Source organism: Balaenoptera borealis (genome assembly GCF_965194805.1).
Source record: "Balaenoptera borealis genome assembly, chromosome: 13".
Lineage (NCBI taxonomy): Eukaryota > Metazoa > Chordata > Mammalia > Artiodactyla > Balaenopteridae > Balaenoptera > Balaenoptera borealis.
This window is the reverse complement of record NC_138870.1, coordinates 22,759,701-22,785,116: the sequence shown is the minus strand read 5'-3', so window position 1 is coordinate 22,785,116 and position 25,416 is coordinate 22,759,701. Positions and strand designations below refer to the sequence as shown.

At 37.4% G+C, this 25,416-nt stretch overlaps 1 protein-coding gene across 4 annotated transcripts in view; it reads left to right on the top strand.

Annotated features, from left to right (window-relative positions):
* The window catches only part of ITPR2 (inositol 1,4,5-trisphosphate receptor type 2), a 519,313-nt gene that overhangs the window by 367,521 nt on the left and 126,376 nt on the right, over nt 1-25,416 (top strand). For all 4 annotated transcript variants that reach the window (XM_082352042.1, XM_082352040.1, XM_082352041.1 and 1 more), the window contains 3 exons: nt 802-912; nt 4,920-5,015; nt 6,492-6,614. In XM_082352042.1, the coding sequence (XP_082208168.1) occupies nt 802-912; nt 4,920-5,015; nt 6,492-6,614 (330 nt within the window). The remainder of the gene's footprint in view (nt 1-801; nt 913-4,919; nt 5,016-6,491; nt 6,615-25,416) is intronic.

The window sequence follows — 25,416 nt, the reverse complement described above, 5'->3', positions numbered from 1 at the left end:
GATGTTCCACAAACTCCAACCCACAAGTTCCTGATTTTCAAGTCCTATAAAATGAATTAAATTCGGAGTCCTAGCACAGTAGACCCTAACCTTCAAAATACTGACATTTATCTCTCAGGATATTTTATAAGCTTTTCTCAAGTCAGATTCCTCTGTGAATCACTTAAGTTTAAGGAATCTGCTGACCTTTTCCCTCAACCACCATAATTGACAAGATGTCTCCAAAACATCAGGAGGTGCCTGTATTCCCTGTCTGCTGCCACCCAGAATGATCAACAGCATCACTTGTTACTCATTTAGCATTAAGTAGCAGATAAATGAAGTTGCTACATCATTTTCAATAAAGTTTACTTACAAACCTTGGGCATAAGGGGTGCATTCCTTTTATAAATAGGAATATTCTCTTAGCCTGGATAGATCAGATCTTAAAATTCTAAATTTAAGGAATTCCTCTAATGAAGGGCATATTAAAATATATTGACTGAGTGTTTTACTTAACCATTGTTTTTTGAAATTCTATTAAAATGGTTCATTGAAAAGACACCTGTTTCATACAATGTCTATCTCTGTGTTCTTCATACAAAGCCATTTAACTAATACTAATCAACTAATAGTCAGACTCTATGCAAAAGAATAAGTTAAAGCTAAACCTTTGACTTATCTTAGACTTAATCTCAAAGTTAAATTTTAATTATATTTTAAAAGTCAAAAAGCTAAGGTGATTCTGTAATTTTATGTCATGGCTTCTAGTGCTCTTATGTCGTAAATAGAGTGTTATTTTATAAACATTTTGTTTCCTAGACATGTATTGCTACTCATGAATCTAATGGGATTGATATCATCATTGCTTTGATTCTAAATGACATAAACCCTCTTGGTAAATATCGAATGGACCTGGTGCTCCAACTAAAGGTAGAGTAAATCCACTCTTCGGCGGGGGGGAAGTGACATTCTCTATATAAAACTCCCTTTCAGAGTTCGCTCTAAATCTTCAAGTAGGTCTTGTAAAAAGCAAGGTATTATCGTATTTTCAACTAATGAATTGGCAGAAAGGGACAGTAAAAGCACAATGAGTAAATTCCTGATAAAGTGTCAAATAAGATTTGAGGTAATGTTAGTTGGAGGGTACTTTACTGGAAGATTTTTTTAGGCAGCCACTTTGTTTTGTTGCTTTTCTTCTGCTTTTATTTTCTATTTTTCATTATATAGAGGAGCAAAAGGTTCTGAACATTCACTATCCCATATATTTTTAATTCATCTTGACTACAGAATTCTATCTAGCAAGTCACGATTAATGAGACTATGTCAGAGGAGGGCTGCATTTTAGTTTTATGTCTCTCTACTTTCTAAAAGTTGTTTTTTTTTATTATATATTAGAATCTTATTTTTTTCCCCAAATAATCTAAGCCATTTTCACACTCCCTTTGAGGAGGTGCTTCAGCTTAAACCATGCGCATACTTCCCAGCAGTTCCATTTATCAGAGGTCAGGGGCACAATGGCAGTTTGAAAAAAATTTCTTCAACTTTTAGTTCAAGTAGAAACAGATAAATGAATATACACAAGAAACTATATAATCCCAAATATAAAGGCATGCTATTCAATTGAGATGAATTATTAAAGACCACATATGTTTAGTGTTAAACAGTTTTAAAAATCATTGGTTAAATAAAATTTTTCTGTAAAGACAGGTCGATCCAATATCATAGAGAGAATAAAGTTTAACTTTTTAATGGGTAAATTTATGGCCAAGAAGAATAGAAATGATATTTCTATAATTATGTTTCTAAATATAGATTTAGATATATAATGGAATATATATTATATATATATATCCTACTTACGTGGAGATTGTGCTAATGGCTCTTAATAAGCAAACAAAGAGATAAGTTCACTATTTTCATTTGCAATATATATGATCTTTGGGTATTTATCTTCATAGATTAGAAAGAAGGTGATCCTTATGTAGATTGAACGTGTGTCCTTTTCCTAATTAGCTTCATGCTTCACTTAGTAAAAACAGCCTAAGCCTGTATAACAGACAGCTTAATTTGAATTACTAGAAAAAAATTATTATATCTTAAATTCATTTTTAACCATAATTCATAAAGAAACAGGCTTTTTAAATCCTTTATTTACCTAGAGACTATACCTTTAAATCTATCTTTTTTTTTTTTTTTTGGCCGTGCCACGAGGCGTGTGGGATCTTAGTTCCCCAACTACTAGGATTGAACCTGGGCCCTCGGCAGTGAAAGTGCAGAGTCTAACCACTGGTCCTCCAGGGAAGTCCCTAAGTCTCACTCTTAATTGACATAACTTAATGGGGGAAAATCCTGAAGGATTTGTCAAACAAAGTATAGGCATACAGATTATTTACAAATCCAGACCTATGTAAAAAAACCTAAATTAAATGATGGGGTATGACTTAACAGTACAAAGATACTCTTGGCTATTCAAATGGAAATCCTTTTTGAAAAAGGGTCATTTAAAATTTAATTTATGTTTCTAGGCATAATTTATATATACCTTTTCACAATATGACAGTTGGATAGATCAAGGTATGTATAAAATACAAAATGAATGAATTTGACTTGAAATATTCATAGTTTTCTACTTAAAGAAAGAGGTGAGTGTACATTTCTAAACAATCCATGAGGCTTTGTACATAATGGCCAATATGAGAACGTTTGTAAGACAGAATGATATAGTATATTGGCAAATTTTAGAAGGTATAGGTAGTATCCTTTTAATTATAAATTCTCCAGAACATTATAGAGATTCCATATTAAAAATGTTAAGGTTTTATTTTATACCATTCACCCTTAAATTTAATTACTTAACCAGTTATAATTTTAAGTATATTTAACTTTACTAATTTACTATACCATTTTATGAATTTTCTCATACATATATCTTGTCCCTTTTAATTTATATTTCATAACTGATCTGGGACTATGAAGTGCTGAATTTATAAATAGGTAGGTTTTTTTGTTACTATTGTTGGTTTTTTGTTTGTTTTTTTTCTTCTAAGGACTCCAGCTTCCTTTGGAAGAAAATCCTCTATTAACACACATGAATTTGATTTCTTAGCATATATAGGCTCTTGTACTTTCAAATTGATTCAAATTTTAGTAAGTCATTTACAAGATTTCTATTCCTGCAACATAGTATGAAAAAGATTGGTCAGAAAAAATACCGTATTGCCAATAGCATTCTGAAATTGGATGTGTTTTTAAGCTATTATGTATTGGGCCTGCTGAGTGAGGTTCATTAGAGAGTACTGTTAGCGTTGCCAGGATTTTAGTTTTCAATTCTATGGGGTCAATTAATATTGCTCTAAGGATCTAAGCTCTCCACTAACACTGGAGCCTTATTTTTTTAGGTATGTTGTTTATATGGGATGCTAGGTTATAAAAAAGGAATTTTAGGATTAGTGCAAATCTGTAAAAATTGAAAATGGAACAGAAAAAATAATGCTACCTTTCCCACAAAATCCTAACATCTTTTTAGGATGGGTTAGTGACGTTGGTATCATCATCACCATCACATTATCATCATCGTTACTAATATTAGCCATTTAATCAATAGGCTGTATTTCTGAAAGAAAAATAGTTGGGTAGAATTTGGTATTAAAAATATCCAGTGTAATTAATTTGCACAACTTTAACAAAATTTGTATTGTGAATGCCTACATTACCAAACAACTGATTCAATTTAAGTTTTCATCCCATAAGATGTTAATTTTGAGTCACTAAGAAGCATCTTAGAGCCATTTGGCTCTGCGTGTGTGGAGGTTGAGATTTTTATCTAAGTGAATATTACAAAAACTCTATAGAAATATCTCCCAGGTCGTTTTTATCATCTTGCAGTTTGCCACAATTCTAGGGCAGTGCTATTGAAAACACAGTATAAAGAAACATCATTCCAGGGACTTCCCTGGCGGTCCGGTGGTTAAGACTTCACCTTCCAGTGTACAGGGTGCGGGTTTGATCCCTGGTTGGGGAGCTCAGATCCCACATGCCTTGCAGCCAAAAAACCAAAACTTAAAACAGAAGCAATATTGTAACAAATTCAATAAAGACTTAAAAAAAAAGAAACATCATTCCAAATGTTGAGGATATTGTACTTTGTGTTGCAAGACGGTGTGTAACTATGTTGTACCCATTTTGGATAATAAATTGGCTGTATCAGAAAGATTTTTGATTTCTATAGGTAAGCATGTTTGAGACAATATATTTATAAACCAAATTAGAAAACACCAAAGATAACATAAGCTGTTTTTATTCTCTATTAAACAGAAATAGAAAATATTATTCTTTTACAACCCAGATGGTAAAAATGTTGCATATATACTACCATGTAGGGAGACTAATAAACTGTTATCAATAAATATTTTGTTTCAAACTCATGAATTTAGAATTTTATAGATTAATTTTCACTAATTATTGCTCAAATTTATTTAAAATTTTGATTTGCTAGTATGTGTTAATGTTTCATGTTAAAACAATTATGCCAAATTCTTTGTAAATTATATGCCATTTTTGTGAAATATGTTGCTGATACTGGTGTCTTGTTAAAGTTTCATCATAGAAATGCCTATTTAGGAAATAGTCAAGGAAGATATGATTAGATTTTAATGCATTATATATAAACTCAATTTTGTGTTTAAAATTCCTTTTCACCAATATTTAAAATATCCTTTGTAACATATCTCTCATATTCATTATTTTTATTTTGTGTTAACAATAAAGTAAAATACTCTATTTTAAAATGTTAATAAGCCAAACAAAATTAGCAGTTTAAAATTCTGCTTGATTTGAAAAAGAAAATAGTCCTGATAATCTCAATTAAAACAAATTGAGGGGACCATTAATCCATGAAATAGACCTTTCATGTGTATCAACTCAATCTGTGTCTCTAGAACAATGCCTCCAAGCTTTTGCTGGCCATCATGGAAAGTAGACATGACAGTGAGAATGCAGAAAGAATTCTATTTAACATGAGACCCAGAGAACTGGTAAGAAAACTTTTGAAAGCTGTGTTAATAATGTGTAACCTAAAAGGGACAATTTATAGTATGCATGTCAGGGGAAAAGTCTAGTGGCTTTCACTGCTCTACCAAGGCACGATGGCACATCAAGACCTGCTATTACAAATACCTCAGAAGCTCCATGATAGCGAAGGCCTGTGTGATTTGGGTCCTTATTTCTTCATTGGCTTTATCCACTTTAAGTGCTTTTCTGAACTAGATTTTCACACTTGCCTAAACTATCTGCAAATTATTTTTTGCCAGAAAAAAATTTTGCTTTAGTTTGTTTATTGGAATATAGGTGAAGAAGGTATATAAAAATATTTGTACTCCTCAAAAATTTTATTTATACCTCTTTCTGAAAATAAAAACAAAATAAATATCTTTGGTAATTGTTCTTATTAGTAAAATGTTACACAGTACTCAGCCTAGAGGAAATTGTGTGGAGACCTGCTGGGAATTCCACAGAGATCATTAGTGTGTCTTCCTATTGTAGAAGTTACATTTTCCTCCTCACTTGTGACATGGAAATTATGAAGAAATATCGTCATGCTTTAAAATCATTGGGTTTCAAAAGCATTGAGAACATTCTCGAACCATATAAGCCAGTGCCCCAATGACTAAGTCCCAGTCTTAAAAACACCACTGTTGGTGCTATGGGGAAACCTATGAAGGCACTCTTTTGCTCTCTTTAATAGTAAGGGATGGATTCAAAGAAGGCAGATAAAGAGAAAGATAAGATGCAGTTTGATTTAACATACATTTAATGAGCGCATAGGACCTGCAAAAAACAAAAACAAAAAACTCCATCCATGGAAGGCAGTGGGCTAAGAGGAGCAACGCATTCCTTATCCTTATGGTTAAATGGGGCGGTGAGTTAAATATTCATTTGACAATATCTCTGCACAATAGCCCTTTGAAAATACCATTTCCTTTGCCTACAACATTTTTATCCCATCATCTACTTCCTCCTTGTGACCTACCCTCAACTTCTTGCCTGAGTTAGTGCCCTTGCCCTGTGCTTGCTGAGTGCCTCACAGTTGCGTTGGCCTCTTGATTTGCTGACAGTAAGTTCCCTGAGGGCAGATACTCTGTTGTATCCACTGTTGGGTCCTCAGGGCAGAGAACGGTGTCCAGCACCATGTGTTCTTGTTATTAGTGGGCCCTTAATAAATAATGGATGCTTATCAGGGTTCCAACATCTCCCAGTTGATGGGAACTTTGGCACAGTCAACATTAAAAAACCAAAGCCAACTTTTGCAAAGAAAACAGGGAATATTGTAGGAAAATGCTTCCATATTCATTTAAATACAGATGGTTTCCAAGGCTGTTTTCATTTAGAATTCTTTTATACTTTTCAAGTCTTAGGAAGCATTCCAAGTTTTAATTACACCTCATAGATGATGGAAATGCATGTTGTTTGTGGCATTTCAAGCCTTCTTGTTCCCCTTTGTTTTTTGATAGGTGGATGTGGTGAAGAACGCCTATAACCAAGGATTGGAATGCGATCACGGGGATGATGAGGGCGGAGATGATGGTGTTTCCCCAAAAGATGTTGGACACAATATCTATATTCTGGCCCATCAGGTGTCACATTTTATATCTTTATATTGTTTTGCTAATCTTATCAATCATGTCTTGTGTCAACGCTTGCTATCATATTTTCAAGTTCTGGTCCCTCCATTTTTTCAGCACTTGCCTTCCTTGCTCTGGGTCAAGGAGAAGAAAAAGCTCCCAGAATGCCTGATGGCGCCTCCAGGGCTGTGCTAGGGGCTGGTCCACAAGAAAACAATACTTGGTACCAAAAACTGGGCTAGCAGGGAGGAGACAATCCCATGTCAGAGCCTGAGGAATAGGTAAACCACGGCAACAGATGGAAGTCTTGAAGGAGAGAGGAAAGAGGCTACTGAGAAGATAGACAGTATGAAGTAAGGGATTGCATTCAGGTCAAAACAGCCTTCTGGCCTCTTTGAATTGTAGGTTGGCGTGTTTCCTGCAGAAGCTATAAAGTGGCAGCCTCTAACTGGATTTTATTGGACTTCTAATAAATATAAGGCTAAATTTATAGTCTTTTGAAGGAAAACCATTTCTATTTTATAGTAACTTGTGAAAACAGGTGCTTGATAAATTTTATTTGATAAATTTAATTTCATTAACCTGAAGATCAACTTTAAATTTGCATCTTCTAATGCAGAGTTTTTAGAAGTTAAAAAATTGAAATGACATATGCCCATTTGATTTTATCTATATAGCTCTCATTTTCTTACAGGATGAAGTCCAAACTTCTAGACTTTCCCAATCTCTCTTTCTAGTCATTTTCTCCCACTGACAATCTCTTCCTTTTCCTGCTTCCCTGTACATCTTACCAGATAATTGAACAAACATTGGTAGCTATAAGTAAGACTCTGAGTAGATTAATTTTCTTAGTTTTTAAATTTTTCCAGTTTTATTGAGATGTAATAGACATACAGCACTCTGTGAGTTTAAGGTATTAAAAGTTTCCTCTTTAGATAGTTATTGCCCTTCTCTATCCTTTGTATAACTGCCTAATGTATGTAACCTTGAATATAATTTTTACAAAAAATTCAGGGAAGGAGTCAAATTCTAAAAGATACTAATACAAGAACCTGGTATCATTTTGTAATATAGTTGCACCATTGAGAAGATTTTTAGGTCTCTCACAGTATAGTGAAATGCACATATAGAACAGAAAAAGGTGAGGGCAAATGGGTTACAGCTAGGAAGACAAGAGAATTTTAGGTATTGAGGAACTGAAAGTTAAGATGAAGGGCACACTGAAGGAAGTAGAACACAGAGATTTAGGATGTGGAAAAGAAAGAGAGAGAGAGGAAGAGAGAGAGAGAGGGAGGGAGGGCGAGAGAGAGAGGGAGAAAGAAAGAAAGAAAGAAAGAAAGAAAGAAAGAAAGAAAGAAAGAAAGAAAGAAAGAAAGAAAAAGAAAGAAAGAAAAGAAAGAGAGGGAGGGAGAGAGAGAAAGAAAGAAAAAGAAAAAGAAAGAAAGAAAAGAAAGAGAGGGAGGGAGAGAGAGAAAGAGAGAAAGAAAGACAGGAAAGAGAGGGTGAGAGAGAGGGAGGGAGAGAGGGAGAGAGAGAGGGAGGGAGAGAGGGAGAGAGAGAAAGAAAGAAAGAGAAAGAAAGAAAGAGAAAGAGAGAAAGAAAAATAAAGAAAAGAAGAAAGAAGGAAGAGAGGGAGAGAGAGAGAGAAAGAAAGAAAGAGAAGGAAGGAAAGAAAGGAAGGAAGGAAAGAAAAGAAAGAGAAAGAAAGGAAGGGAGGAAGGAAGGAAGGGAGAAAGAAATTGGGTGACAGGAATTGAATCAAGCTAGAGAAGGACTGTCCAGAGTCTGAATGAGAGTAGAGAGAAAAAAAAAGCACGAACTGAGAATTAAAATCATGTTGGCTTCTAGAGTGAATATAGAAATACAGTGACACAGCATGGGTACATGATCAAGGAGTTATTTCAGAAGCTGTAGCATTGTGGAAGGAAAACAGCAAAAAGAGAAGGGCAGAATGAGCAGCAATAAATTTTAGAAGAAGGAAGTCAGGGAATACAGCCACCCATGTTCTTTTGACTGACAGCTAGTCTTGCTCTGTCTGGAAAGGTTATCCCAGCTACACGAGCACGACCTGACCCTGTGTCTTTTAAGTGGGAAATGAACAACCAGACCAGCCAAGTCAGAACCTAGAACAAATAGAGGAGTAGATGTTGGAGCCAAATCACCTCATACCCATGAAGAAAACGTTTAAAAATGCAGTTTCATGTTACTAGTTATAATATGAGTAACAATAAAAATATCAATGTCAAGAAAAGACCTATGTTAGGTCAGTCCAGTTTTAAGCGGATTAAGTATAAGAGTAGAGAATACAGATTTTTAAAAACAGGTTAAGGTGAATGTTGAGAAGAGTGGAGAATAAGGATGAAGAATGCAAGTGCTAGTCATGGATTGAAAGATAATGATTTAAAATATGAAAGAAGTTAAAAATGAAGACAGCATAAGGTCAATGATTTTGATGGATTTGAGTTTATGAAGCTGCTAGGAGAGAACAGATTAAATTCAACGATGATGGTGGAATTGTCCAAGGAGTGGGAATTCAGAAGCAGATGAAAAAAAAAAAAAGTAACAAGGGGTTAAAAACAACTTACTGAAATGAAGAGATGAAATAGTGGATGTGAAAATGGTCTGAATGGTTATCTAGAGGTTTCTGAATTTCTGAAAACCAAAATGTTAGGAAAGTGGTAGTTTACAGAGCTGGGATGGTACAATATAGAGGTACATAAATAAAGCCAGTCTTCAGGAAGAGGGAGAATGTCAGACTGAGTGAGGGGAAGAAGGAGATTCGGAATTGCTGAATACTTAAGGGCTTCTGGTTAAACTGTAAGAGTGTAAACATGAAACGAGAGTCCATAGGAGTCCCTTCTAGGAACTCAAGGAAAGGACAGGAATGGCAAAATATGTGGAACAGTATATGTAACCAGCAGTGTAGTTAAGCAAATGTCTGCTCACTTTCTTACAGTGACACAGAAAGTTGTTGCCTTGCCACTTTATAAATGTGTTCTCTGTGAGGTGACTCCTCCCACCAGTTTTAATGAAAAATTCAGTTTTCATCCAGAAGAGAGCCTGCTGTGCTCTTTTGATCTTTCCACAAATGACTCCTTTGGCTTTCTCTAAGCCAGGATATCGTGCTGGTTTCTTAGGAGGCCAAAGATGGTTGCTGAGTTCCTTATGACCCTGCTGTCCAAATAGCCCCCATACTGAGACACAAATGCCAAAGACAGTGGTTGTAAACACTGCTTCAGAAGTGGCCATGTAGCTGTGCTCCACGAGTTTTCTTGCATCCAGGTTTGGCTGTTTTCATTGCGAATGCAGAATCATTTGGCTCCGGCATGCTAATGACCGTGCAGATTGATTTCTGCCTTTGCACAGTTCAGTAATTCCAAAACTGAGGTTCAACTTCCTCCTTGTTTTACTATAATCATCTTTTGTACAGACAGTTTATTTTGGTGCCCTCAGACTTTCAATTTTTGTTGTTATTCTTTTCATGGTAGTGAGGTAGTTCTGCTTTTTCCACCATGACATCCTTTTGGCCCTTCCTGTGGTTGGTGTTACAAGAAAAAAATAATGCTTCTTGTAAGTGTCTTGTCTGATCTACATAGAACTATAAATACACCAAAAAGGGAATTTCTTAAGTTCTAATACCATAGTGTCGTGCAGAGAATTTCCTTAAAATTCAGCTGTGTGTCCATTTTAGACTTTCTGTCCTCCACATGCTCTCCTCATGCCTCTCTGTCTCCTCTCTCTGCTCTAGTTTTGGTCTTTTATATTCTGCTTTCTTCCTGTTGTTTCTCTTTATTCCTGTCTTTCTATAGAACAATCACTGCCTGCAATCTAGAACATTGCTCAGTACTTTAGATTAAGTTTAACATATAAGTCATATTGTTTCTTTGATTCCATGTAGCGATTTCTGTTTTTCTGAGACTTTATTTTAGTTTCCTTTCGTTTCTTCCTCAGTTGTGCTGAGATATAATTGACATATAATATTGTATCAGTTTAAGGTGTTATAACATGTTGATTTGATACATTTATATGTTGCAAAATGATTACCACCATAGCATTAGTTAACACCCAATTCAGTAACATAAATATCATTTTTCTTTTGTGGTGAGAACATTTAAGATCTACTCTCTTGGCAACATTCAAGTTTATGATACACTATCATTAGCTATAATCACTGGGCTGTACATTAGATCCTCAGAATTTGTTAATCTTATAACTGGTAGTTTGTACCCTTTGACCCCCATATCTCCCTCTTTCCCCCACTTCCCAAACCCTGGTGACCACCACTCTACGCTGTTTCTCTGAGTTTGTCATTTTTAGATAGCACATCTAAGTGATATTATACAGGATTTGTCTTTCTCTGTCTGACTTATTTCACTAAGCGTAAAGCCCTCAAGTTTCATCCAGGTTTTTGCAAACAGAAGGATCTCCTTCTTTCTCATGGCTGAATAAGATTCCATTGTATATCTATACCACATCTTCTTTATCCATTTATCCACTGACAGACAGCTATGTTGTTTCCATATCTTGGCTATTGTGAATAATGCTGCAATGAACACGTGATGCCCTTTATTTCAATACCTACTAGAATTAAGTATAGGGAGAAGTGTTATGTGCTTTTCAGGATGGGGAGAAATATTATATAGCAAGCCTGTGGAAAGCAAGAATAACTCCTGGCTCTTAAGGCGAGAAAGAATGGATCCCTTTCATTGGATATATGAAATTATTTTTTAAATATAGGCTTTAAATTTTTTCATCAGCATTTCCCCATGTCATTAAATAGTCTTTGAAAATGTAATTTTAATGTCTGCATAATTGTTCATCATTTGAATGTACCATAATTTATTTAATCACTCTTTATTGTTAGACATTTAGGGTTCTAATGTTTTTGATATTATAAATTACGCTATGATTAACATCCTCATACATTAATCCTTGTCTGCTACACTGACTATTTGCCTAGGATAAATTCCAAGAAGTTTAATTACTAGGTTGCAGGGTAGTAACTAACTATTTTATGGTTCTTGATGCACATTATAAAATTGTTTTTCACAGTGTGATGGTAGTCATCTTACTGAATCTTAAAATTATTACCATTTAAAAAAAGCTTCACCAAGTTGATAGTGTCAGAAACATAGTGACCACTCAGCACATGTTTGTTGAATGAATTAATGAGATAGATGAAAAGGGATCTCATTTTAATTCACATCTTTTGGATTACTAATAAAATGGACTGTCTTTTAATATGTTATTTGGTCATTTCTATTTATTCTCTGAATTACTTGAAAATGTGTTTACCCATTCTTCAGTTGGGGTTCATTTTTGCCTTAGTGAACTTTAATTAAGGTTAATAAATCTTAGTCATAGTAGTTAGATCTACTCCATCCTGGTTCATTTGCTTTTTAATGTTTTAATGATAGTTTTCTTCCACCACCTTGAGATCTGTTAAACACTTACCTAGATTTTCTTCTAGTGTATAATGAATTCAGTTTTTGCTTTTAATTATGTAATTTTTCCATGTCATAATGCAGGAATAATAAAAAGGTAAGTTCTTGTGTTAATTTATCTCTAAAGACATAGTCCAAGGTTTAGTAGTAACAGCGGTCCATGGGGGAAGGGTTTGTAGTAGTTATGTGAGTGTGATGTAGGGCATGTGCGACCTTTACTGGAAGAGATCAGGGTCAAAATCCAAACCACCTTCAGGGCCAAAGAAAAATGAGTGATATGGGGGCAGGTGAGGCTGGGACAATGGGGTGATACGGTAAAGCTGTTGCTTAACTCTTCCGACTTTCCAACTGGGCTTGCAGGCTCTGAATTTCCTCTTCTTTCACTATTTCAAAAAGTCTGAATTTTGAAATTTTACAAAATGTGAAAGCTCCTAATTTTTAAAAATTGACAACTCATTCAAAAATTTGAAAAACACTGAACAGTCGAAGCAAAACTCACCAGCAGGCAAAATGCAGCTCATGAGCCGTAGTTTGCCACTTGGAGAGTAAAGGATCTAAAGTTCTCATTCCTTTTTTATTCAATTGCATGGACTTTTGAGTGCTTTACCAGATGTCAGGCACTGTACTAGATACTAGGAATTCAGTAGTGAAGGAGACCAACAAGAGATCAGCTCTCAGGGCATTTACATTCTGACTGGGAGCAGTGACAAATAGACGAACCAGAGATAGCAGATAGTGACACAGGCTATGCAGTGAATGAGAAGTGGGTGTGACGAAAGACACTCAGGAGGTGCTGTTGTAGATTGGCTGATCAAGAGGGTTTTCTCTGGGGAGGTGAAACTGAAGTTAGATCTAAGTGAAAAAGCAAAAGTCAGCAGTATATAATGGGACAGAGTTGGGGAACATCCCACAGATGGCTGGAAAGTGGCAGTGAGCTTGGCATGTTTACAGGAATAAAAGACCTGTGTAGCTGGACCTTCAACCAGCCACCAGCACTTGAACACTATAATAATCACAAACACTGCACCCGAGGCTCATTTATTATAAGCTGGTCATTAAAGAACATTTATTGAGCACCTCTTATGTCAGGCATTGCTTCAGTTGCTAAGATAGAAAATGAATAAAGATGCCACCAAAAAGCTCACAACTGAGTGTGTGTTGGAGGGGGGAGAGGGAGACAGATAAATCATTGTAACTGAATGTACTTAGGTTAAAATGGAGGTGTGCGCAAGACACGCTTCCCTGGGGAGTCAGGAGAGAATTCATGGAAGAGGTGACACTTGAACTAAATCTTGAAGAATAGGGGGAAGGGGGACAACATTCCAGGCAGAGGCAATGACTTATGCACCATAGATATTTTAGAGAAAGGAACTTCTTTGGGGAATATTGCTAAGGATTTTGTGTGGTATCTACTTATGTGTTTATATGAAATGAATTACAATCATTTGAATTGAGTCATCGTCTTTGATAACTGTAATGACGCTTATTGTAGGCATTTAACAAATATTGCATGAATGAGTGAATGAATGAGTAGGACATGATATACTTTAAAAATTTAGTATTTTATAATTTAAGTATTATAATAAAAAACTGAATAAAGATATTTTACTGTTATCATCATTATCATCAAATATCATAATCAAAATTAATGATATTTTTCCCCACTCGAGTATAAATCCTTGTGCACAGACAGTTATTTTTTTCTGTTCCTGTGTCAAGTACATACCTAGCTATGGTAGATACGCAAGAAGAGTTTGGGGGAATAATTTCTTGTAAAAATTCATGCATGCTGAGAATATTTTTATATAATGCAGGTACTCTGGAAGATTTATAGAATCTACAAAATTGATATTAGCATTCTGGCAGTCAAGGATCTTATTCAACTGCTATGGACTTTCTTTTTAATTTTGTAGTTTATTCTTTGCCAATCATGTCAGCAAACCCTACGTAGATAGGACCCTATGATAGCTTCCCTCATCAGGAACCTTTCTTATTTTCATTCATGATGCCACCTTTCTGCTGAACTAATATCTCCTCCTGTTCTTAAAATTCATTTAGTATTACCTTAGTTCCTCTAAAATTCAAATTGAAGCCTACTTACCCCATTTCCAATCAACAATGATCTTTCTTTATTTTGAGTTCTTATATCTATTATGTTCACCCCAAACTGCATACATTCTTTCACACTAGCTTATGCTGTGTGTAATTCTAGAGTTGTTCTTTATTTCATGTATATCGGTCTAGGCTACATAATTAGTAGTAGATTCACAAAATCTGGGTACCTGTAAGGCCTCATTAAAAAACAAAACAAAACAAAAAAACTTCCCACAAAGAAAAATATCACAGGGAAAAATGCTTAGGTATTTAAATCCTCAGATAGGCACCTACATGTCTTTCAACAAGCAACAGAGAATCTTGGGATTACAGCCATTTATATGACCTCTCAGATTCATGGTGAGTGGGAGCGATAAAAAAATATAGTCCAGGAAATGGATCGAAATTGGACTTCTAATTGTTAGTCTGCTGTGAGGATCTTGAAGCCAAGTTCAGTGGAAGCAAATACTTTTCTGCTTAACATTTCATGTTTGGTAGATTTATATTTCTTTCTTTAGTGACAAAATTATTAGAGCGTCAGTCTGAATTCTAGCAACATAAGAGGCCTTCACGCTTTCTTCAGCTCCTCCTTAGGTCTGCTCTAATTTCAACTATATTCATTGAATTCAAAATCTATTAGGAGAGCTAGAGATACCAGGCAGGGCTGCATCTATATATATATATTTTTTTTTTTCCATGCAGGGAGATACATACATCTCCTAGCATATTTTAGACCTTTGATTTGTTACCCTGTCCCCAGCCAAAGCCAATATCTCTTTCTTTCCTTTCAGGGGAGAGAGGATGGTAGGAACTGCCATCCTGTTTCAAGGGCTGGGATGCTTTCTGTCATGCTGACAGAATTTGCTAGATATCCTGATAGTCCTCATTAATCTGGGTTATTTTTTTTAGAATTTTGGTCTCAGAGCTGCTGTTGCTTGAGCTATATTCATTTTAAGGGATATGCATATACATTACTCTAGCTAAATTTTAATTTATACTGAAGCCATATGAAATGTATGTATTGCTCAGACTACCTAAAATGTTTTCCTTAGAGATTTAGGCTGCTTCACCTCTTTGCCGCTTCTATTTTCTTATGCTAATATGTAGTCATCAGCATCGCTTCATTTACTTTATTTGTAGAAGTAGAAGGATGGGCTTGTAATTGGATACATAACTTCCATCTTTAATATCTTTGAAGGGTTTTAACTAACAATTTCGTCATCTTTATTATTGCTTGTAGTGCAGAGAGTAGAAAACACAGCTGGGTTTTCAGCTCACAGAGGCACTTGTAGCTCAGTAATTTGCTGGCTAGAATATAGTACAAACAGCTTAACTCTTATTCACCCCGAACCCTGTATTTTCTCCATTAGCTGATTACATCACTCAACTTCTCTGACTTCAGCTTTCTCTAAAAAAATATGATGAGTATCCATGAGCTATGTTTGCAGAGCAAACTTTCAGAGACCTATTGGACACTAACTAGAGGGTAGTTGGACCCTGATGGCTCTTTTACTGGAATCGATTATGTTTTAAATAATATAACAAAGTAACTAACCAGCTACTGGATATTTATGTATTTATTTATACCTTACCTACTTATAAAAGGAATTTGAGATTGAATAAGAAATGCACTTGTAAAATTAGACTGTTAGAATACAAGATCAAAGCCTTGAGAAGGAAAAGAATCTAAGTATGTTTAGGGTCTTGGCCAGTATCCTCACTGTTTATCAGTGGTAGTAGCTCTGAGCTTCTTGGTAACCAAGAGTAAAAAATAATGGGCAATACAAGTCATACCTATACTATTCATTTATGACCAACTTATTACTGGTATTTAATTCTCAGAGAAATGTATACAAGGGCAGGGGATGGCATGGTAAACAATGTTTTCTAAACTGTTCTGCAGAACGTACCAGAAAAAAAATGAACATAGCTGTTTTTAGTCCTTAGGGATAAATAATGATCTACACTTCTGAATTATAATTGAGTTGAATATAAATAAACCTGAAGTGTGTACGATACAACAGCCATTCTGAAAATAGATATGTAAGGTGACTTCATAGAGAGGCTTTCATAATGTAGAAACTTTACAATATGTGAATTTAGTTGAAAAAAAACTTTTTTAAATATCAAGAGATTATTTTATTAAATTGCAGAAAATAGGCTTATCCTAATTGCCCAGCTACGTGAAAAACCTGCTGTTAGTCTTGGCAAATAGATATGTAGAAATGTAAGCAACTGAAGGAACTTTGCCTGAAAACTTAACATAACTGCAAGTTTTCTTTTTTGAAAGAAATAGAAAAATCAGGATCAGCTATTTTCCCCCTACAAGAAAGATAATTTTCTGTGTTGCTATCAAAAGGCAGTTTGATGTAATACTGCATCAAACTATTAATAAAATAGGTTATTACCAACTAATGTTACTTTGAGCATTAATTATTCTGTGTTTCTTGACAACCAAGGCAAAAAAAGAAATATTTAAGTTACATGATACATATATAATGCAAAAAAACCCCACCCAAAACCCAATCCCTCCCCAAAAAAAACAAACCCATACAGATTATTAGTGAAGCACAACACTTCTTTGTACCTAATGCTAATAGGAATTTACTGAGGGAACCCTCACTAGTAGTATTAATTACTGGTGATGTGATAGAGGTTTAGATTAATACAATTTAGTAATTTAAAAATATCTGTCAGATACTAGATTAAAAAAACAACAACAAAGCTTAGCTGTATCCTGTTGCCGTGCATACTCTGTAATAATAAAAGGCAATTGAATTTTCAATAAAAATTTTAACATGATGCTATATAGACAATTGTCTCCACAAATATTCCTACATACACAATCCAGCACCTGGACAGAGCCTGGTGCATCAGAAGTGCTCTATCAGTGTTAAGGCTAATCAGATTTATTTTCATGACTTTCCTCAGCTAAATTCATTCTCCATTCATTCTTAATTCAGTGTAAATTTATTGATCACATACTATAACCTGGCTGTGTTCTCAGCAAACAGATCTAAATCCCTTGCTCAATGAGCCTGTATTCTTGTGGGGATGTCATCCTCCTTGAGATCACATTGCCTGTTCCTTTTGGGGCAGGTATGTTACAGACATCAATTGTGCCACAGATGGGGAATCCTGAGGGTGTGAAAATTAGATATAGTCTCTACCGTCATGGAATTTACCTTTTATTACCGGGAGACATAAAGACAATCACAGCTCTGCAGCCCTGTGGAAGATGTGTTCCTGGGATGCTCTGGGATCTCAGGTTAGAGGTGTGCATGGGAAAATGAATGTGTGGTTGAGAGAGAGAGGGAGAGAGAGGGAGTTAGAGGAACAGAGGTATAACTTTGCCCTGTACTCGAGCATTTGCTCAGCATTCAAGCAGGCAAATCAGCTTCTCTAAAAAACCCCTAGGCCATTGACCCATAGCTCTGCTCCCTTTTTTAGTAAAACGATCAAAAGTTGTATACAATCGCTACCTCCATTTCCTCTTTCTGTTCTCTCTTAAATTCATCCCTGGCAGCCTTTCATCCTGACCATGCCACCAGAACAGCTCGTAACGAGGTCACCAGTGACCGCCACCTGGATAAATCGAACAGCTTGTCCTCAGACTCCATCATTATTTGTCCTGTCACTAATATTTCACACAGTCGGCTGCTCTCTTCTTGAAAGACTTAGCTTTCATGCAGCACGATTGATTTTCTGCTTCCTCCCCAGCCCCTTCTTCTCAGTTTCTGTCACTGGCTGCCATTCTTCTCCTGCTTCTATCAGAAGTGTTCTAATCAGAGTGTTCTAGGACCCATTCCACGGCTCTCTCGTCTTCTCAATCGACACTCCCTCCCTAGAGGGTCTCACTCAGTCACGTGACTTTAAACACCAGCTGTACCATAATAAATTCCCAATTTGTATCGTCAGCATGAGCCTCTCCTCTGAACACCAGACTGGTATATCCAGCTGCTTGTTTGAGATCTGCATTTGAATGCCTTTTTAGGCCTCTCACACTTTACATATTTGTAATGAAACTCTTGATTCTCCCACAGTCTTTTAAACTTAGATACAGACCCAGACCCTGTGACTCCAGAACCTTAGTTTCTTCTCATTACTCTAACCCAAGGCTGGGTTGATGCCTGTGCTGTGTGCTCCCATCACACACTGTGCTTACTCTGATCACAGAACATATATCACTGAATTACTGTGGCCTGTTGACTTGTTTGTTGCCACTAGACTCCAAGTTCAGCAAAGACAGGAGTTGTGTTTTATTCATTAATGTGTTGCCTAGTGCATAGGACTGTGTTTGATACAGTAAATACTTTTGATTGATTGAGTAAATGAATGACTATTACAGTTAACAGGCGCCATAGATCACTAGAAAGGAAATAGGTTAATATTGGTGTTACTGTAGAGGGCTTTGTGGAGGGGCTAACATTTTAGATGAACCTTATGTATTGATAAGATTTAGATAAGCAGAGAAAAGAGAGGAAGGCATTTCCATCACAGGGAAGGAAAGAGCAGAGGAAGAGGTAATAGTCATCATGATATGTGTATGGAGGTGAGGAACTCTGGGACGCCACATCAAGGGATATGGAAAGCAGCATGGTGCAGATGTGGAGGGAGAATGGAGGGACACATCTTACCAAATTCTGGAGGGTTTTAAGTGCCAAAAAACAATTCAGTCAAAATATTTATTGAAATATAGCATAAGTTTCTGCTAAGCTGTTCCTTAGGGTGCTTAGTTCTTATTTATGTTGCTATAGAGTTAATGAGACGTTAAGGATTTGGTAGAATACTAAACACACTAGCACAAAGGCAAATGGCACAGAAGTCTGCTTTAAAGATATCCACCAACTCAAAAGCATTATTACAAGTCTTCAAAAGATCTTTTAATGATTATACTTTTATTCATGCACTAATTTACAACCTGACATTACTAAGCAAGTATTTAAAGATAGGTCAATTAAAAAGAAACCCAAGAGAAAATAGAACTACCAAATGACTCAGCAATCCCACTACTGGGCATATACCTTGAGAAAACCATACTTCAAAAAGAGTCATGTACCACAATGTTCACTGCAGCACTATTTACAATAGCCAGGACATGGAAGCAACCTAAGTGTCCATAGACAGATGAATGGATAAAGAAGATATGGCACATATATACAATGGAATATTACTCAGCCATAAAAAGAAACAAAATTGTGTTATTTGTAGTGAGGTGGATGGACCTAGAGTCTGTCATACAGAGTGAAGTAAGTCAGAAAGAGAAAAACAAATACCGTATGCTAACAGATATATATGGAATCTAAAAAAAAAAAAAAGTTCTGAAGAACCTAGGGGCAGGACAGGAATAGAGACGCAGATGTAGAGAATGGACTTGAGGACACGGGGAGAGGGAAGGGTAAGCTGGGATGAAGAGAGAGAGTAGCATACACTACCAGATGTAAAATAGATAGCTAGTGGGAAGCAGCTGTATCGCACAGGGAGATCAGCTCAGTGCTTTGTGACCACCTAGAGGGGTGGGATAGGGAGGGTAGGAGGGAGACGCAAGAGGGAGGCGATATGGGGATATATGTATACATATAGCTGATTCACTTTGTTATACAGCAGAAACTAACACAACATTGTAAAGCAATTATACTCCAATAAAGATGTTAAAATTTTTTTTAACTTTAGAAAGAGAAAATATAATTAGTAAACATGTAAGCCAATATGAAAACACTTATGTCAAAGCACAAGTAGTATTCTGGATGTATGTGTTTGTGTGTGTGCTTGCATGTATCTGCCTGTGTTTATTGGTTAACTTGTTTTTCCAGCTCAAACATAAATGAAGAAAGGTTAACTATATAGCTGACACTTTATTCCGATGATACGTTGTAGAAGTATGAGATGGGATGGGATGGCAGGACATAGGGATCCACTTTACTCTTTTGGTCAATAGATCCAGTGGTAGAATATTAAGGTTGTGTATGAAAATACTAAAATAAAAATATTTCTGATTTAATAGCCAAGAGACTTCTGTCGGTATGTGCGTCTTACTAGTAACGTGATGTGCTTTGTGCCTGTTGGTGCATTTGGAGTTTCAGAATTACTTACAGAGGCACAGAAAAGTGAGACACCATAGTGACAAAATAATGCTTGAAGATAAACTTTTGAACTAAAAAGTCAGGTTTCAGAAACTGAAATAGTTATCCTCAGCCAGACCAAAAAAGTCCCCCTTCTACATCACAACCAAGCAGTTATTTGAAATTATAAGTAGGGGAAAGTTCTGGAAAGTCCCTTGTTGGGATTCGTGTTATCAATGACATAACGTCACTTCTAGAGATATAAAATTGTTTGGTTCAAAATATATCTTTTTTCCTATCTATCTATCTATATCTAACATTTTGTCAGCTGTATGAGACCTGCAAAATATTTGCAAGTGTGTTTTACTTTTCACTTTTATAGGTTACTTTTTGCAAAGGGCCGCATAGTAAATATTTTAGGCTTTTCCAGTTATACAGTCTCTGCTGCAAACACTTAACTTGCCATTCTAGTGCCAAACCAGCTATAGACAATACGTAAAGAAATGAGCATGGCCGTGTTAAAATGAAACTTCATTTAAGAAAACAGGTGGTAGGCCAGATTTGACCCACAAGCCATCGTTTGCTAACCCTTGCTTTAGATGATTTTTAGAATCTTCACAATCAGAAGTTTCTCACATTTGAAAAACCTATATGAGTCAGAATTGATAAGTCATTTATTTGCAAGTATCTTTCGTGTTTATATTTATAACATTCAATTCACTTTGTATATGAGTGTAACACACATGCGTACACACACAACAGAGAGACGTACACTTAGAGTGTCTGCCTGGATAAAAATGAACTCACTGGAGGTTCTTTCTTTCCATTGCTATGATTCTGTGATTTCAGTCTTCTGTGAACAGTGGAAGCCTGATCCTAAATGACAGTTGACTAACTATTTGACCAGGCAGCGTAGGTTGAATCGTCAGATTGAGAGTATGAATTAATCAAGTATGAAACAGGAGTGTGAATGAATCAAGTAGAACAGAAGCAGAAGAGCGGAACATGAAGGCACAAGTACTTGAAATCACACAGATCTAGGGGTGGAGGTTAGAGGTCAGAATAAAGAAACTTCGCTGGGGAAAAGGTAACATTCTGCTTCCATCTGGTACGTAACTAGGGAAACGCTGTGTATTAAAGTTGAGGTCAAAGCAGTGGTTCTGACATTGTAGTGGGCATCAAACTCCTGGACCCCGTCCCCAGATACTTGGATTGAATAGGTCTGGGGTGGAACCCCAAATTGCTTCTTACCGTACATCCTGGGTATTTTTATTCAAGTTGTCCGCAGGTCACAGTTTCAAAGAAGCTGCTGCAGAGGTTTGCCCTCATCAGCTTCCTTCCCTAACTGTCCCCGAGGCTGGTCACCTGACCCAGATCCAGCCTCTTTTGAACTTTCTACCTTCCTGCTATCAAACTAATCTGATTATCACCTAATTTTCTTTTATGTGAAATTAAAGGAATTAATCTGGGCTATTTATCAACAGAAAGAGTCTTTTTAAAAAATAACTCGCATCAAAACAAGCGAAAACCATAACTCTGTCCTGCCTGGGCATGTATTCTTTGCCCCCCTACAGCAGTGTGAGAATCCTGAGCCTCTCACTGATTTATATGTAAAATTCCTAAGGACCAAACCAAAAGAGAAGGCCAGAATGGCTGGGGCACAAAGTGGGAGAGGGCCAGAGGTGAGGCTGAGGAGGTGGGCAGGGTCAGGTCAGAGGGCATGTAGAGCCTCCTAAGGGGTTTGGCCTTTATCCCTAGAGAAATGAGAAGCCATCACCATCATATAAATGCAAACTCCGCTTCATTTCTGGGAATGGCATGAGGAGAGCCAGAATGTGGGAGAGTCTTGGATAACTGCCAGGTGTAGAGTCAGTGGCTGGTTAGATGATGGTGCATTTCACAAGACTGGAGATAGAGAAGGCTGGGAGGTGGGGGGAGAAGAAGCTTGGTTCTAGACCTCTGGTGTTTGAGGAATTTGTGGGATATTGGGTCAGAGGTGTTTCACCTGCTGTTGATTATAGGTACCTGATTCTCAGGAAAGAGAGCTGGGCTTGGAACATGGATGGGCAGAGACATTAGTATATTGATGCTATTGGAAGTGCTGGGTGTATATGAGATTTCTCAGGAAAAGCAATTGGAATGAGAGGAGGAAAAAGATCGAGAATGGAACACTTTAAAGGAAAGGAGGAGAAAGAGAAACGTATAGGCTGAGAATGAGAGACCTGAGTGAATGGGACATGAAAGCAAGATAGGAGAGAGACTCACAAAGGAGCCGGGGACCAGGGACTCCAAGGAACTCCATACACAAGGTGCAGCCCTAAACGCAACCCCAGGACTTGGCACTTAGCAGGTTACCAACAGTCTCACTAAGAGCAATCCATACTGAGCAGTGGGGGCCCTAAACAGACAGCAGTGAAGCAGAGGAGGCTGTGGGATTAATACCTAAAAAGCAGATTCACTCCCGGTGCATGTTAGGGTCAGAGAAGCAGTGAATCAAAACAGCTTAGCCAATATATCCTCTTCTGATCCCTATCCTAAGCAGCATGAAAGTGAAATATCAGTTCTAAATCTTAGAGGGGAGGGAGGATGAGATAAACACTGCTGGCGTTACAACTCAGATTGTGTCGCTGTCACTGAGCAACTTCATTTACACCCTCAATACACTGCAGTTGTTCTTCAGAAGAAGTGGGTGTCTGCGTGTGTGTATTTTGTTTAAAATGTCCATCCAAGATTTCCGCAGCCTCCTCAGGTATGTTTGTCTCTGCTCTTAGCACATTCCCCAAAAGCACTACCAATAAAGGGCTAATAGGAAATACAGGTTCCCGATTGCACAAGCAGATCTTTAGCTGCCAGACAAGGGATTTGTTTCAGCCGGTACCCAGCCCGCGTGGTGCTCCACGGTTCCCATCTGGTAACGCACGCTATGGGATCACAGCAATGGTGCTAATTAAATGTCAGTGGGCTCAGGAGGTGCAGCAAGGCCTTCACGCTCAGATTCCTGAGACAGAAGCATGAAGGAGAAGCACGTCAGCCTTCCTGAAGCTCATTAGGGTTGGGGAGGGCTCGAATTCAGACAGCTGCCGTGTTCAGATCCTAAGTGGATGCTGCAAGAGGGCCCACGAATGAGCTCCGAAAGGAATAAACAAACATTTGTCTGTACAGTATTAACAGGAAACACTTTCTTTGGGCAAGTTTTCCTTGACATCCTCCATCACCCCCTATTTTATTGACTGCATCCCTGATTCTAGAAGTGCGTATTTAACTCGTTTTTAAAGTTGATCACTCCCACACATTCAACACTGACACAAATGAAGGGAGAAGTTTTCCAAAGTAATCAGTTAAACACACATATCAAGAAAAGACCAGTGCTGAGGCTGCAGGCGGTGAAGGAAGCCTCCTGGCTTCTCCTGAGGCCTTGACCTTCTCCTTTCTTGTGTGTTGCCGTCTGCGTTTACTGTGGCGCAGGGAAACAGTCTGAAAATCATCACCAGCCTCTCCCCAGAACTACGCTGAGGTCCTTCTCTCAGTGAGTGGCACGGTTCTCTAAGCAGTTACCCAGCTAGAAAGCCGGCATTCATCTTGACCCTTCCTCCACCCCACGCGGACAGCAGGGCCCACCAGTTCTGGCCTCTGGGCATCCCTCAGACCTGCCCGGTCTTCTTCCTCTTCCTGCCCGTTTCCTCCTTCTGCCTGGATGGCTGCTGCAGCAGCTTCCTGTCTCTTTGCCTCCAGTCAAGTCCCTTTTTAATCCACTTTCCACAGGGAGGTCAAAGGGATTGTTTTCAAATGCCAACTGCTTGTGTCTGTCTCCTGACCAAACTTTTCAACTGCCTTCAGTAGAACAGGGCACGCACTCAGGAGCAGGGCTTGGGAGACCTTTGATGATCATGTGCCTGATTACTTTAAAAAAAAAAAATTGTCTCATAGTTATCAAGTACTAAGGCTATGTCTCAAGTAATCATCACCATAACTCTCTGAGATAAATATGAATGAAGTACAGTTATTGGACAGGTTTTGAAGCCAGGTCTGTTCTGAGCCCCTGATGCTAAGCACCGTGCAGTCCCACTCTCTAGCCGTCTCGGTCAGCATCCTTCCTCTTGCACTTTATATTCCAGAATCTGCCGACATCCTTCACTACCACTTAGTCCAAATCACCACCATCTCTCACCTGGGTTATTTTAATAAGCGTCTAACTGTCCTCCCCGCTCCATTCACCCCTGCATTCCTCAATGTCTTCTCTAACAGCAGCTGCCCTGAACCCTTAAAAATGCAATGCAGATTATGTCACCTCTCTGCTTACAACCTTCTGATACTTCTAGTTTCTAAACAAAAGTCAAATCTTGGCATTGGCTTCATAAGCTTCTCAGTATGACCTGACCCCTGTGCCCCCTCTACCTATATCTCTGGCCACCCTCCTCCTCCCCAGCTTAAGCCACATGGGTCTCATGGCTGTGCTTTGAAGCCAGCAAACATAATCCTGCTTTATGTCATTGAATTTACTCTTTCTTCTGCCTTTTAAACTTCTGTTACAGTGTTCTGACCATTTCACTTGAAATGGCAACCTCCATCCCTCCTAGAGCTCATTCCTCCCATCCTCTGCTTTATTTTCTTCTTAGCACTTTCCCCTTTTGGTAGACCATGTATTTGTTTGTGTATGTCTCCCCCATGACCAGAAAGTCCACTCCGTAAGGGCAGGAGTTTTGTCTATTTTGTTCACTGTTGTAATCCCTATGCTTAGAGAATTACTGGGCACACACTACAGTTTCCTGAGGTATTTTAGAATGAACACACAAGGCATATACCAATCATAATATTTAGCTCATGATTGCTTACCTTATGAAGAGAATTTTGTTGTTGTTGTTTTGGATTGGGATAAGTGGGTCTTTATGTTATGTTAAAATTGCATATAACGTGCTTTATGGATCTAACAATATTTATGGATAATTCATGACCTCATCATGTAATACCAAAGAAGCTTAAAATGCAGGCAGTAGCTTTGTCCATAGTATCTATATGTTTGTGTTCAATGCGTGTTTCCTTAGATGTTTACCAATTAGCTGTGTATTTTGTAAGAAAGGAGAACAAATCTTTCTAAATGAGTTTGTCTCTAAATTTTCTTTCCTCCTTTTCTCTCTTTTCTTTGCATGCTCTCTCTTTGTCTTCTCATGTGCAACCTGGGTAATTTAACTTCTCAGTGACTAGATAACATTGAAA